At 75.2% G+C, this 14,132-nt stretch overlaps 1 protein-coding gene across 1 annotated transcript in view; it reads right to left on the reverse strand.

Moving 5' to 3' along the window:
• Window positions 1-14,132, reverse strand: part of GAREM2 (GRB2 associated regulator of MAPK1 subtype 2) — an 89,993-nt gene that overhangs the window by 14,680 nt on the left and 61,181 nt on the right. The window contains exon 3 of the mRNA XM_089776941.1: window positions 7,878-8,008. Coding sequence (XP_089633067.1) covers window positions 7,878-8,008 — 131 coding nt within the window. The remainder of the gene's footprint in view (window positions 1-7,877; window positions 8,009-14,132) is intronic.

The following is a 14,132-nucleotide window of genomic DNA, read 5'->3' on the forward strand; positions in this document are numbered from 1 at the left end:
GGGCGGGTACTGGGGGCACAGGGGACCGGGGGGTGGCGGGTACTGGGGCCACAGGGGCCCGGGGGGTGGCGGGTACTGGGGGCACAGGGGACCGGGGGGTGGCGGGTACTGGGGCCACAGGGGCCCGGGGGGGGGGGCGGGTACTGGGGCCACAGGGGACCGGGGGGTGGCGGGTACTGGGGGCACAGGGGCCCGGGGGGGGCGGGTACTGGGGGCACAGGGGACCGGGGGGGGCGGGTACTGGGGGCACAGGGGACCGGGGGGGGCGGGTACTGGGGGCACAGGGGACCGGGGGGGGCGGGGGGGGCGGGTACTGGGGCCACAGGGGCCCGGGGGGTGGCGGGTACTGGGGGCACAGGGGCCCGGGGGGTTGAGGGGCCCGGGGGTGGTGGGTACTGGGGGCACAGGGGCCCTGGGGGTGAGGGGCCCGGGGGGTTGAGGGGCCCGGGGGGTGGTGGGTACTGGGGGCACAGGGGCCCTGGGGGTGAGGGGCCCGGGGGGTTGAGGGGCCCGGGGGGTGGTGGGTACTGGGGGCACAGGGGCCCGGGGGGGTGAGGGGCCCGGGGGGTGGCGGGTACTGGGGGCACAGGGGCCCGGGGGGGTGAGGGGCCCGGGGGGTGGCGGGTACTGGGGGCACAGGGGCCCGGGGGGTTGAGGGGCCCGGGGGTGGTGGGTACTGGGGGCACAGGGGCCCTGGGGGTGAGGGGCCCGGGGGGTGGCGGGTACTGGGGGCACAGGGACCCTGGGGGTGAGCGGCCCAGGGGGTGGCAGGTACTGGGGGCACAGGGGCCCGGGGGGGTGAGGGGCCCGGGGGGTGGCGGGTACTGGGGGCACAGGGACCCTGGGGGTGAGGGGCCCGGGGGGTTGAGGGGCCCGGGGGGTGGCGGGTACTGGGGGCACAGGGGCCCTGGGGGGTGAGGGGCCCGGGGGGTGGCGGGTACTGGGGGCACAGGAGCCCGGGGGGGTGAGGGGCCCGGGGGGTGGCAGGTACTGGGGGCACAGGAGCCCGGGGGGGTGAGGGGCCGGGGGGTGGCAGGTACTGGGGGCACAGGGGCCCGGGGAGGTGAGGGGCCCGGGGGGTGGCGGGTACTGGGGGCACAGGGGCCCGGGGGGGTGAGGGGCCCGGGGGGGTGAGGGGCCCGGGGGGTGGCGGGTACTGGGGGCACAGGGGCCCGGGGGGGTGAGGGGCCCGGGGGGGTGAGGGGCCGGGGGGTGGCGGGTACTGGGGGCACAGGGGCCCTGGGGGTGAGGGGCCCGGGGGGTTGAGGGGCCCGGGGGTGGTGGGTACTGGGGGCACAGGGGCCCTGGGGGTGAGGGGCCCGGGGGGTTGAGGGGCCCGGGGGTGGTGGGTACTGGGGGCACAGGGGCCCGGGGGGGTGAGGGGCCCGGGGGGTGGCGGGTACTGGGGGCACAGGGGCCCGGGGGGTTGAGGGGCCCGGGGGGTGGTGGGTACTGGGGGCACAGGGGCCCGGGGGGTTGAGGGGCCCGGGGGGTGGTGGGTACTGGGGGCACAGGGGCCCTGGGGGTGAGGGGCCCGGGGGGTGGCGGGTACTGGGGGCACAGGGACCCTGGGGGTGAGCGGCCCAGGGGGTGGCAGGTACTGGGGGCACAGGGGCCCGGGGGGGTGAGGGGCCCGGGGGGTGGCGGGTACTGGGGGCACAGGGACCCTGGGGGTGAGGGGCCCGGGGGGTTGAGGGGCCCGGGGGGTGGTGGGTACTGGGGGCACAGGGACCCTGGGGGTGAGCGGCCCAGGGGGTGGCAGGTACTGGGGGCACAGGGGCCCTGGGGGTGAGGGGCCCTGGGGGTGAGGGGCCCGGGGGGTGGCGGGTACTGGGGGCACAGGGACCCTGGGGGTGAGCGGCCCAGGGGGTGGCAGGTACTGGGGGCACAGGGGCCCTGGGGATGAGGGGCCCGGGGGGTGGCGGGTACTGGGGGCACAGGAGCCCGGGGGGGTGAGGGGCCCGGGGAGGTGAGGGGCCCGGGGGGTGGCGGGTACTGGGGGCACAGGAGCCCGGGGGGGTGAGGGGCCCGGGGGGTGGCGGGTACTGGGGGCACAGGAGCCCGGGGGGGTGAGGGGCCGGGGGGTGGCAGGTACTGGGGGCACAGGAGCCCGGGGGGGTGAGGGGCCGGGGGGTGGCAGGTACTGGGGGCACAGGGGCCCGGGGGGGTGAGGGGCCCGGGGGGTGGCGGGTACTGGGGGCACAGGGGCCCGGGGGGGTGAGGGGCCCGGGGGGGTGAGGGGCCCGGGGGGTGGCGGGTACTGGGGGCACAGGGGCCCGGGGGGGTGAGGGGCCCGGGGGGGGGTGAGGGGCCGGGGGGTGGCGGGTACTGGGGGCACAGGGGCCCGGGGAGGTGAGGGGCCCGGGGGGTGGCGGGTACTGGGGGCACAGGGGCCCGGGGGGGTGAGGGGCCCGGGGGGTGGCGGGTACTGGGGGCACAGGAGCCCGGGGGGGTGAGGGGCCCGGGGGGTGGCGGGTACTGGGGGCACAGGAGCCCGGGGGGGTGAGGGGCCCGGGGGGGTGAGGGGCCCGGGGGGTGGCGGGTACTGGGGGCACAGGGGCCCGGGGGGGTGAGGGGCCGGGGGGTGGCGGGTACTGGGGGCACAGGGGCCCGGGGAGGTGAGGGGCCCGGGGGGTGGCGGGTACTGGGGGCACAGGGGCCCGGGGGGGTGAGGGGCCGGGGGGTGGCGGGTACTGGGGGCACAGGAGCCCGGGGAGGTGAGGGGCCCGGGGGGTGGCAGGTACTGGGGGCACAGGAGCCCGGGGGGGTGAGGGGCCCGGGGGGTGGCAGGTACTGGGGGCACAGGAGCCCGGGGGGGTGAGGGGCCCGGGGGGGTGAGGGGCCCGGGGGGTGGCGGGTACTGGGGGCACAGGAGCCCGGGGGGGTGAGGGGCCCAGGGGGTGGCGGGTACTGGGGGCACAGGGGCCCTGGGGGTGAGGGGCCGGGGGAGGTGAGGGGCCCGGGGGGTGGCGGGTACTGGGGGCACAGGGGCCCTGGGGGTGAGGGGCCGGGGGAGGTGAGGGGCCCGGGGGGTGGCGGGTACTGGGGGCACAGGGGCCCGGGGAGGTGAGGGGCCGGGGGGTGGCGGGTACTGGGGGCACAGGAGCCCGGGGGGGTGAGGGGCCCGGGGAGGTGAGGGGCCCGGGGGGTGGCGGGTACTGGGGGCACAGGGGCCCGGGGAGGTGAGGGGCCCGGGGGGTGGCGGGTACTGGGGGCACAGGAGCCCGGGGGGGTGAGGGGCCCGGGGAGGTGAGGGGCCCGGGGGGTGGCGGGTACTGGGGGCACAGGGGCCCTGGGGGTGAGGGGCCGGGGGGTGGCGGGTACTGGGGGCACAGGAGCCCGGGGGGGTGAGGGGCCGGGGGGTGGCGGGTACTGGGGGCACAGGGGCCCTGGGGGTGAGGGGCCGGGGGGTGGCGGGTACTGGGGGCACAGGGGCCCGGGGAGGTGAGGGGCCGGGGGGTGGCGGGTACTGGGGGCACAGGGGCCCGGGGGGGTGAGGGGCCCGGGGGGTGGCGGGTACTGGGGGCACAGGGGCCCGGGGGGGTGAGGGGCCCGGGGGGTGGCAGGTACTGGGGGCACAGGGGCCCTGGGGGTGAGGGGCCCGGGGGGTGGCGGGTACTGGGGGCACAGGGGCCCTGGGGGTGAGGGGCCGGGGGGTGGCGGGTACTGGGGGCACAGGGGCCCTGGGGGTGAGGGGCCGGGGGGTGGCGGGTACTGGGGGCACAGGGGCCCGGGGAGGTGAGGGGCCCGGGGGGGTGGCGGGTACTGGGGGCACAGGAGCCCGGGGGGGTGAGGGGCCGGGGGGTGGCGGGTACTGGGGGCACAGGAGCCCGGGGGGGTGAGGGGCCGGGGGGTGGCGGGTACTGGGGGCACAGGGGCCCGGGGAGGTGAAGGGCCCGGGGGGTGGCGGGTACTGGGGGCACAGGGGCCCGGGGAGGTGAGGGGCCGGGGGGTGGCAGGTACTGGGGGCACAGGAGCCCGGGGGGGTGAGGGGCCGGGGGGTGGGTGGGTACTGGGGGCACAGGGGCCCGGGGAGGTGAAGGGGGGGGGGGGGTGGCGGGTACTGGGGGCACAGGAGCCCGGGGGGGTGAGGGGCCGGGGGGTGGCGGGTACTGGGGGCACAGGGGCCCGGGGAGGTGAAGGGCCCAGGGGGTGGCGGGTACTGGGGGCACAGGGGCCCGGGGGGGTGAGGGGCCCGGGGGGGTGAGGGGCCCGGGGGGTGGCGGGTACTGGGGGCACAGGGGCCCGGGGGGGTGAGGGGCCCGGGGGGTGGCGGGTACTGGGGGCACAGGGGCCCGGGGAGGTGAGGGGCCCAGGGGGTGGCGGGTACTGGGGGCACAGGGGCCCGGGGAGGTGAGGGGCCCGGGGGGGTGAGGGGCCGGGGGGTGGCGGGTACTGGGGGCACAGGGGCCCTGGGGGTGAGGGGCCCGGGGGGGTGAGGGGCCCGGGGGCTGAGGGGGCCCGGGGGGTGAGGGGCCCGGGGGGGTGAGGGGGTCCGGGGGGTGGCAGGTACTGGGGGCACGGGGCTGGGACGCACAGGGGCCTGGTGGATGAGGGGGCTGGAGAGGCCCAAGAAGGGAACACCTGTGTCTGTGGGTCAGATGAGCGTTTGGGTCCCATGAGAAAAGACCCCAAATGCTCAGAGCTCTGCAGCCATCTGCCTTGCTCCGTGCAACCAGTGTGAGCCACTGGCCCCAGGCCCCACCAGGCCCCCCGGGGCCCGCTCCCCTTGGCCCAGCGCCAGGCCAGAGCCCGGGGCCCGCTCCCCTTGGCCCAGCGCCAGGCCAGACCCCGGGGCCCGCTCCCCTTGGCCCAGCGCCAGGTCAGACCCCGGGGCCCGCTCCCCAGACCCAGGGCCAGGCCAGACCCCGGGGCCCGCTCCCCTTGGCCCAGCGCCAGGCCAGACCCCGGGGCCCGCTCCCCTTGGCCCAGCGCCAGGCCAGACCCCGGGGCCCGCTCCCCTTGGCCCAGCGCCAGGCCAGAGCCCGGGGCCCGCTCCCCTTGGCCCAGCGCCAGGCCAGACCCCGGGGCCCGCTCCCCTTGGCCCAGCGCCAGGCCAGACCCCGGGGCCCGCTCCCCTTGGCCCAGCGCCAGGCCAGACCCCGGGGCCCGCTCCCCTTGGCCCAGCGCCAGGCCAGACCCCGGGGCCCGCTCCCCTTGGCCCAGCGCCAGGCCAGACCCCGGGGCCCGCTCCCCTTGGCCCAGCACCAGGTCAGACCCCGGGGCCCGCTCCCCTTGGCCCAGCGCCAGGCCAGACCCCGGGGCCCGCTCCCCTTGGCCCAGCGCCAGGCCAGACCCCGGGGCCCGCTCCCCTTGGCCCAGCGCCAGGCCAGACCCCGGGGCCCGCTCCCCTTGGCCCAGCGCCAGGCCAGACCCCGGGGCCCGCTCCCCAGACCCAGGGCCAGGCCAGACCCCGGGGCCCGCTCCCCTTGGCCCAGCGCCAGGCCAGACCCCGGGGCCCGCTCCCCTTGGCCCAGCGCCAGGCCAGACCCCGGGGCCCGCTCCCCTTGGCCCAGCGCCAGGCCAGACCCCGGGGCCCGCTCCCCTTGGCCCAGCGCCAGGCCAGACCCCGGGGCCCGCTCCCCTTGGCCCAGCGCCAGGCCAGACCCCGGGGCCCGCTCCCCTTGGCCCAGCGCCAGGCCAGACCCCGGGGCCCGCTCCCCTTGGCCCAGCGCCAGGCCAGACCCCGGGGCCCGCTCCCCTTGGCCCAGCGCCAGGCCAGACCCCGGGGCCCGCTCCCCTTGGCCCAGCGCCAGGCCAGACCCCGGGGCCCGCTCCCCTTGGCCCAGCACCAGGCCAGACCCCGGGGCCCGCTCCCCTTGGCCCAGCGCCAGGCCAGACCCCGGGGCCCGCTCCCCTTGGCCCAGCGCCAGGCCAGACCCCGGGGCCCGCTCCCCTTGGCCCAGCGCCAGGCCAGACCCCGGGGCCCGCTCCCCTTGGCCCAGCGCCAGGCCAGACCCCGGGGCCTGCTCCCCAGACCCAGGGCCAGGCCAGACCCCGGGGCCCGCTCCCCTTGGCCCAGCGCCAGGCCAGACCCCGGGACCCGCTCCCCTTGGCCCAGCGCCAGGCCAGACCCCGGGGCCCGCTCCCCAGACCCAGGGCCAGGCCAGACCCCGGGGCCCGCTCCCCTTGGCCCAGCGCCAGGCCAGACCCCGGGACCCGCTCCCCTTGGCCCAGCGCCAGGCCAGACCCCGGGGCCCGCTCCCCTTGGCCCAGCGCCAGGCCAGACCCCGGGACCCGCTACCCTTGGCCCAGCGCCAGGCCAGACCCCGGGGCCCGCTTCCCTTGGCCCAGCGCCAGGCCAGACCCCGGGGCCCGCTCCCCATGACCCAGCGCCAGGCCAGACCCCGGGGCCCGCTCCCCAGACCCAGGGCCAGGCCAGACCCCGGGGCCCGCTCCCCTTGGCCCAGCACCAGGCCAGACCCCGGGGCCCGCTCCCCAGACCCAGGGCCAGGCCAGACCCCGGGGCCCGCTCCCCAGACCCAGGGCCAGGCCAGACCCCGGGGCCCGCTCCCCTTGGCCCAGCGCCAGGCCAGACCCCGGGGCCCGCTCCCCTTGGCCCAGCGCCAGGCCAGACCCCGGGGCCCGCTCCCCTTGGCCCAGCGCCAGGCCAGACCCCGGGGCCCGCTCCCCTTGGCCCAGCGCCAGGCCAGACCCCGGGGCCCGCTCCCCTTGGCCCAGCGCCAGGCCAGACCCCGGGGCCCGCTCCCCTTGGCCCAGCGCCAGGCCAGACCCCGGGGCCCGCTCCCCTTGGCCCAGCGCCAGGCCAGACCCCGGGGCCCGCTCCCCTTGGCCCAGCGCCAGGCCAGACCCCGGGGCCCGCTCCCCTTGGCCCAGCGCCAGGCCAGACCCCGGGGCCCGCTCCCCTTGGCCCAGCGCCAGGCCAGACCCCGGGGCCCGCTCCCCTTGGCCCAGCGCCAGGCCAGACCCCGGGGCCCGCTCCCCTTGGCCCAGCGCCAGGCCAGACCCCGGGGCCCGCTCCCCTTGGCCCAGCGCCAGGCCAGACCCCGGGGCCCGCTCCCCAGACTCAGGGCCAGGCCAGACCCCGGGGCCCGCTCCCCAGACCCAGCGCCAGGCCAGACCCCGGGGCCCGCTCCCATTGGCCCAGCGCCAGGCCAGACCCCGGGGCCCGCTCCCCTTGGCCCAGCGCCAGGCCAGACCCCGGGGCCCGCTCCCCTTGGCCCAGCGCCAGGCCAGACCCCGGGGCCCGCTCCCCAGACCCAGGGCCAGGCCAGACCCCGGGGCCCGCTCCCATTGGCCCAGCGCCAGGCCAGACCCCGGGGCCCGCTCCCCTTGGCCCAGCGCCAGGCCAGACCCCGGGGCCCGCTCCCCAGACCCAGGGCCAGGCCAGACCCCGGGGCCCGCTCCCATTGGCCCAGCGCCAGGCCAGACCCCGGGGCCCGCTCCCCTTGGCCCAGTGCCAGGACAGACCCCGGGGCCCGCTCCCCTTGGCCCAGCGCCAGGCCAGACCCCGGGGCCCGCTCCCCATACCCAGGGCCAGGCCAGACCCCGGGGCCCGCTCCCATTGGCCCAGCACCAGGCCAGACCCCGGGGCCCGCTCCCCTTGGCCCAGTGCCAGGACAGACCCCGGGGCCCGCTCCCCTTGGCCCAGCGCCAGGCCAGACCCCGGGGCCCGCTCCCCATGACCCAGCGCCAGGCCAGACCCCGGGGCCCGCTCCCCAGACCCAGGGCCAGGCCAGACCCCGGGGCCCGCTCCCATTGGCCCAGCACCAGGCCAGACCCCGGGGCCCGCTCCCCTTGGCCCAGTGCCAGGACAGACCCCGGGGCCCGCTCCCCTTGGCCCAGCGCCAGGCCAGACCCCGGGGCCCGCTCCCCAGACCCAGGGCCAGCATGGCTTGGCGGTGCCGGGCGCTGACCTTCACGCTGAAGGTGATGGTCTCCATGACGAAGACGCGCTCCGGGAAGCTGCTGGCCACCTCCTCCACGCTGCTGAAATACTGGACGGGTTCGCGCACGTCCCGGTCCTGGTCCAGCAGCTTGAACTTCCCTGCAACGACCCAGCCCAAAGCCGGGATGATGGAAAACCCAGCCCCTGCCCCCGCCCCCGCCCCCGCCCCTGCCCCCCCCCCAGCCCCTGCCCCTGCCCCTGCCCCCTCGCCCTGCCCCCGCCCCTGCCCCCGCGCCTTGCCCCTGCCCCCGCGCCCTGCCCCCGCCCCTGATCCTGCCCCCGTGCCCTGCCCTCTGCCCCCCGCCCTCGCCCTCGCCCCCGCGCCCCTGCCCCCTGCCCCCGCCCCTGATCCCGCCCCCGCCCCCGTGCCCCGCCCTCTGCCCCCGCCCTCGCCCCCGCGCCCTGCCCCTGCACCCTGCCCCCGCCCCTGATCCCGCCCCCGCCCCCGTGCCCTGCCTCTGCCCCCGCCCCCGCCCCCGCGCCCTGCCCCCGCCCCCTGCCCCCGCGCCTTGCCCCTGCCCCTGCCCCCGCGCCTTGCCCCTGCCCCTGCCCCCGCCCCCGCGCCCTGCCCCCACCCCCGCGCCTTGCCCCTGCCCCCACACCCTGCCCCTGCCCCTGCCCCCGCTCCCACCCTTGCCCCCGCCCTGCCCCTTCCCCTGCCCCCGCCCCAGCCCCTGCCCCTGCCCCTACCCCTGCCCAGTCGCTGGGCGTTAGACCGAGCAGCCGCTTGGAGCGGGGCCACCGAGCAGCCCGTGGGCTCTGCCACCGGGGACAAGCCGAGCCCGGGGGGCCCACCCGTGAGAAACCCCCGCAGGCAGCCCCATGCCAGGCGGGGCCCCTCACTGCAACCCTGGGGGGCTGCCCCAGCACGGCAGTGGCCGGAGCACAGGGCCTGGCCAGGATGCAGCAGGCCGCAGGGGATCAGGGCCATGGGCGGCGCAGACTGTGGGGCCAAACCCGCCCCCAGCCCCTGGTTCTACCCCTAGCCTGGCAGAGCCCCGGGAGCAGCAGGCTGTCACCTCACTACCCAAGGACTGGCTCGCCTCGCTGGAGGCAGCAGTAGGCTGTCACCTCACTACCCAAGGACTGGCTCGCCTCGCTGGCGGCAGCAGTAGGCTGTTATCTCACTACCCAAGGACTGGCTCGCCTCGCTGGAGGCAGCAGTAGGCTGTTATCTCACTACCCAAGGACTGGCTCGCCTCGCGGGCGGCAGCAGTAGGCTGTCACCTCACTACCCAAGGACTGGCTCGCCTCGCTGGAGGCAGCAGTAGGCTGTTATCTCACTACCCAAGGACTGGCTCGCCTCGCGGGCGGCAGCAGTAGGCTGTCACCTCACTACCCAAGGACTGGCTCGCCTCGCTGGAGGCAGCAGTAGGCTGTTATCTCACTACCCAAGGACTGGCTCGCCTCGCTGGCGGCAGCAGTAGGCTGTTATCTCACTACCCAAGGACTGGCTCACCTCGCTGGCGGCAGCAGTAGGCTGTTATCTCACTACCCAAGGACTGGCTCGCCTCGCTGGAGGCAGCAGTAGGCTGTCACCTCACTACCCAAGGACTGGCTCGCCTCGCTGGCGGCAGCAGTAGGCTGTTATCTCACTACCCAAGGACTGGCTCACCTCGCGGGCGGCAGCAGTACGCTGTTATCTCACTACCCAAGGACTGGCTCGCCTCGCTGGCGGCAGCAGTAGGCTGTTATCTCACTACCCAAGGACTGGCTCGCCTCGCTGGAGGCAGCAGTAGGCTGTTATCTCACTACCCAAGGACTGGCTCGCCTCGCTGGCGGCAGCAGTAGGCTGTCACCTCACTACCCAAGGACTGGCTCGTCTCGCTGGCGGCAGCAGTAGGCTGTTATCTCACTACCCAAGGACTGGCTCGCCTCGCTGGAGGCAGCAGTAGGCTGTCACCTCACTACCCAAGGACTGGCTCGCCTCGCTGGCGGCAGCAGTAGGCTGTTATCTCACTACCCAAGGACTGGCTCGCCTCGCTGGAGGCAGCAGTAGGCTGTCACCTCACTACCCAAGGACTGGCTCGCCTCGCTGGCGGCAGCAGTAGGCTGTCACCTCACTACCCAAGGACTGGCTCGCCTCACTGGCGGCAGCAGTAGGCTGTTATCTCACTACCCAAGGACTGGCTCGCCTCGCTGGCGGCAGCAGTAGGCTGTTATCTCACTACCCAAGGACTGGCTCGCCTCGCTGGCGGCAGCAGTAGGCTGTTATCTCACTACCCAAGGACTGGCTCGCCTCGCGGGCGGCAGCAGTAGGCTGTTATCTCACTACCCAAGGACTGGCTCGCCTCGCTGGCGGCAGCAGTAGGCTGTTATCTCACTACCCAAGGACTGGCTCGCCTCGCTGGCGGCAGCAGTAGGCTGTCACCTCACTATCCAAGGACTGGCTCGCCTCGCGGGCGGCAGCAGTAGGTTGTTATCTCACTACCCAAGGACTGGCTCGCCTCGCTGGCGGCAGCAGTAGGCTGTTATCTCACTACCCAAGGACTGGCTCGCCTCGCGGGCGGCAGCAGTAGGCTGTTATCTCACTACCCAAGGACTGGCTCGCCTCGCTGGAGGCAGCAGTAGGCTGTTATCTCACTACCCAAGGACTGGCTCGCCTCGCGGGCGGCAGCAGTAGGCTGTTATCTCACTACCCAAGGACTGGCTCACCTCGCTGGAGGCAGCAGTAGGCTGTTATCTCACTACCCAAGGACTGGCTCGCCTCGCTGGCGGCAGCAGTAGGCTGTTATCTCACTACCCAAGGACTGGCTCGCCTCGCTGGAGGCAGCAGTAGGCTGTTATCTCACTACACAAGGACTGGCTCGCCTCGCTGGCGGCAGCAGTAGGCTGTTATCTCACTACCCAAGGACTGGCTCGCCTCGCTGGAGGCAGCAGTAGGCTGTTATCTCACTACCCAAGGACTGGCTCACCTCGCTGGAGGCAGCAGTAGGCTGTCACCTCACTACCCAAGGACTGGCTCGCCTCGCTGGCGGCAGCAGTAGGCTGTTATCTCACTACCCAAGGACTGGCTCGCCTCGCAGGCGGCAGCTGTAGGCTGTTATCTCACTACCCAAGGACTGGCTCGCCTCGCGGGCGGCAGCAGTAGGCTGTCACCTCACTACCCAAGGACTGGCTCGCCTCGCTGGAGGCCGCAGTAGGCTGTCACCTCACTACCCAAGGACTGGCTCACCTCGCTGGAGGCAGCAGTAGGCTGTTATCTCACTACCCAAGGACTGGCTCGCCTCGCTGGAGGCAGCAGTAGGCTGTTATCTCACTACCCAAGGACTGGCTCGCCTCGCTGGAGGCAGCAGTAGGCTGTCACCTCACTACCCAAGGACTGGCTCGCCTCGCTGGCGGCAGCAGTAGGCTGTCACCTCACTACCCAAGTACTGGCTCGCCTCGCTGGCGGCAGCAGTAGGCTGTTATCTCACTACCCAAGGACTGGCTCGCCTCGCGGGCGGCAGCAGTAGGCTGTCACCTCACTACCCAAGGACTGGCTCGCCTCGCGGGCGGCAGCAGTAGGCTGTTATCTCACTACCCAAGGACTGGCTCGCCTCGCGGGCGGCAGCAGTAGGCTGTTATCTCACTACCCAAGGACTGGCTCGCCTCGCAGGCGGCAGCTGTAGGCTGTTATCTCACTACCCAAGGACTGGCTCGCCTCGCGGGCGGCAGCAGTAGGCTGTCACCTCACTACCCAAGGACTGGCTCGCCTCGCTGGAGGCCGCAGTAGGCTGTCACCTCACTACCCAAGGACTGGCTCGCCTCGCTGGAGGCAGCAGTAGGCTGTTATCTCACTACCCAAGGACTGGCTCGCCTCGCTGGAGGCAGCAGTAGGCTGTTATCTCACTACCCAAGGACTGGCTCGCCTCGCTGGAGGCAGCAGTAGGCTGTCACCTCACTACCCAAGGACTGGCTCGCCTCGCTGGCGGCAGCAGTAGGCTGTCACCTCACTACCCAAGTACTGGCTCGCCTCGCTGGCGGCAGCAGTAGGCTGTTATCTCACTACCCAAGGACTGGCTCGCCTCGCTGGCGGCAGCAGTAGGCTGTCACCTCACTACCCAAGGACTGGCTTGCCTCGCTGGCGGCAGCAGTAGGCTGTCACCTCACTACCCAAGGACTGGCTCGCCTCACGGGCGGCAGCAGTAGGCTGTTATCTCACTACCCAAGGACTGGCTCACCTCGCTGGCGGCAGCAGTAGGCTGGTACCTCAGCACCGGCGCTCAGTAGAGTGACTCCCTGAGCTGGGAGCTGCAGTGGGCTGTTTCCCGTGGGGTGGAGCAGCCTTGGGGCGGGCGGTGCACAGCTAGGTTGGAGATGTGCCACGGGGGCCCTGTGACTGGTCGCTTTCTTCTCTGGCAGGTGATTCTTACCGGCCTGTGCTCCTGTGCTGTAACCCCGTGTGTGCCTCAGTTTCCCTGGGCCCCGCACTGGTGCCCGGCGGGGGATGGGAGTGGTGGGGGTGGCTCTCACCGAGGGAGGCTGCCACAGCTCAGCACAGCCACAGCAATTGCTCAGGCTGCCCCACGACCTGAGTCTGGGGGAGCAACCAGGTGACTCCTCGTTCGGGAATCTGAAGGGGGGGCGGGGGGTGGGTTTTCTCCCGGTGGGCGGAGCATGCAGGGAGGGGGCAGGGCGCTGGCTCCAGGCCCCTCTCGCCCCAGATGGGCCGGGCTGGCGGCTCCTGGGTCCTGTGGCACCCAGTCTGGGCTACACTGGGTCCCTGGGAACCAACAGCCCTTCTCTTCTACCTGCCGCCTGAGAGTCTCCTCTGGCTGTGGATGGGGGGGGCAGGGCTGGGACCCCCCCCACACTCCGTGACAGAGCTACCAGCAAATCTGTCTCCAAAGAACTCAACTTCTCCCCCCCCCCGAAGCCTCCCCCGGGGCCTCCTACGTCCCCCCACGACACAGAAACACGGGACCCAGGCGGACCGCTCTGGCCTGCCCCAGTGCGGGACGCTCACCACACGGGGCCAACCCCTCCCTGGGCACACGGAACCCACCCCCACCCACAGCCAGGCCCCCTTGGTCCTCCCCAGCGGGGTCACCGTGACGGGGGCCTGTCTACTCTAGGCCGGCGTCCGCGCTGCTGTCGTGTGGGGCTCTATGGGATCCCACGTGGCTCTGCAGTGACAGTGGGGGGGTGGGTGTGAGCCTCAGTTTCCCCAGGCCCTGCACCACTAGCTGCATGAGGAGGGGGAGGCTGGTGGGACTCCCTGGGGACGGCCGGGAGGAGGCGGGGCTGCCTGGGGCAAGAGAGCAGGGGCTGGGAGGGGTCAGACTCCGCAGGGCTAGGAGTGCGGAGGCTGAGAGCCGGGAAGGGGGGTGCAGGGCCCGGAGGCTGAGAGCCAGGAAGGGGGGTGCAGGGCCCGGAGGCTGAGAGCCGGGAAGGGGGGTGCAGGGCCCGGAGGCTGAGAGCCAGGAAGGGGGGTGCAGGGCCCGGAGGCTGAGAGCCGGGAAGGGGGGTGCAGGGCCCGGAGGCTGAGAGCCGGGAAGAGGGGTGCAGGGCCTGGAGGCTGAGAGCCAGGAAGGGGGGTGCAGGGCCTGGAGGCGGAGAGCCGGGAAGGGGGGTGCAGGGCCCGGAGGCTGAGAGCCGGGAAGAGGGGTGCAGGGCCTGGAGGCTGAGAGCCGGGAAGGGGGGTGCAGGGCCCGGAGGCTGAGAGCCGGGAAGGGGGGTGCAGGGCCTGGAGGCTGAGAGCCGGGAAGAGGGGTGCAGGGCCCGGAGGCTGAGAGCCGGGAAGAGGGGTGCAGGGCCTGGAGGCTGAGAGCCGGGAAGGGGGGTGCAGGGCCCGGAGGCTGAGAGCCGGGAAGGGGAGTGCAGGGCCCGGAGGCTGAGAGCCGGGAAGGGGAGTGCAGGGCCCGGAGGCTGAGAGCCGGGAAGGGGGGTGCAGGGCCTGGAGGCGGAGAGCCGGGAAGGGGGGTGCAGGGCCCGGAGGCTGAGAGCCGGGAAGGGGGGTGCAGGGCCCGGAGGCTGAGAGCCGGGAAGGGGGGTGCAGGGCCCGGAGGCGGAGAGCCGGGAAGGGGGGTGCAGGGCCTGGAGGCTGAGAGCCGGGAAGGGGGGTGCAGGGCCCGGAGGCTGAGAGCCGGGAAGGGGGGTGCAGGGCCTGGAGGCTGAGAGCCGGGAAGGGGGGTGCAGGGCCTGGAGGCTGAGAGCCGGGAAGGGGGGTGCAGGGCCCGGAGGCTGAGAGCCGGGAAGGGGGGTGCAGGGCCCGGAGGCGGAGAGCCGGGAAGGGGGGTGC

The sequence above is a fragment of the Pelodiscus sinensis genome, chromosome 3 (genome assembly GCF_052426305.1).
Source record: "Pelodiscus sinensis isolate ZL-2025 chromosome 3, ASM5242630v1, whole genome shotgun sequence".
Classification (NCBI taxonomy): domain Eukaryota; kingdom Metazoa; phylum Chordata; order Testudines; family Trionychidae; genus Pelodiscus; species Pelodiscus sinensis.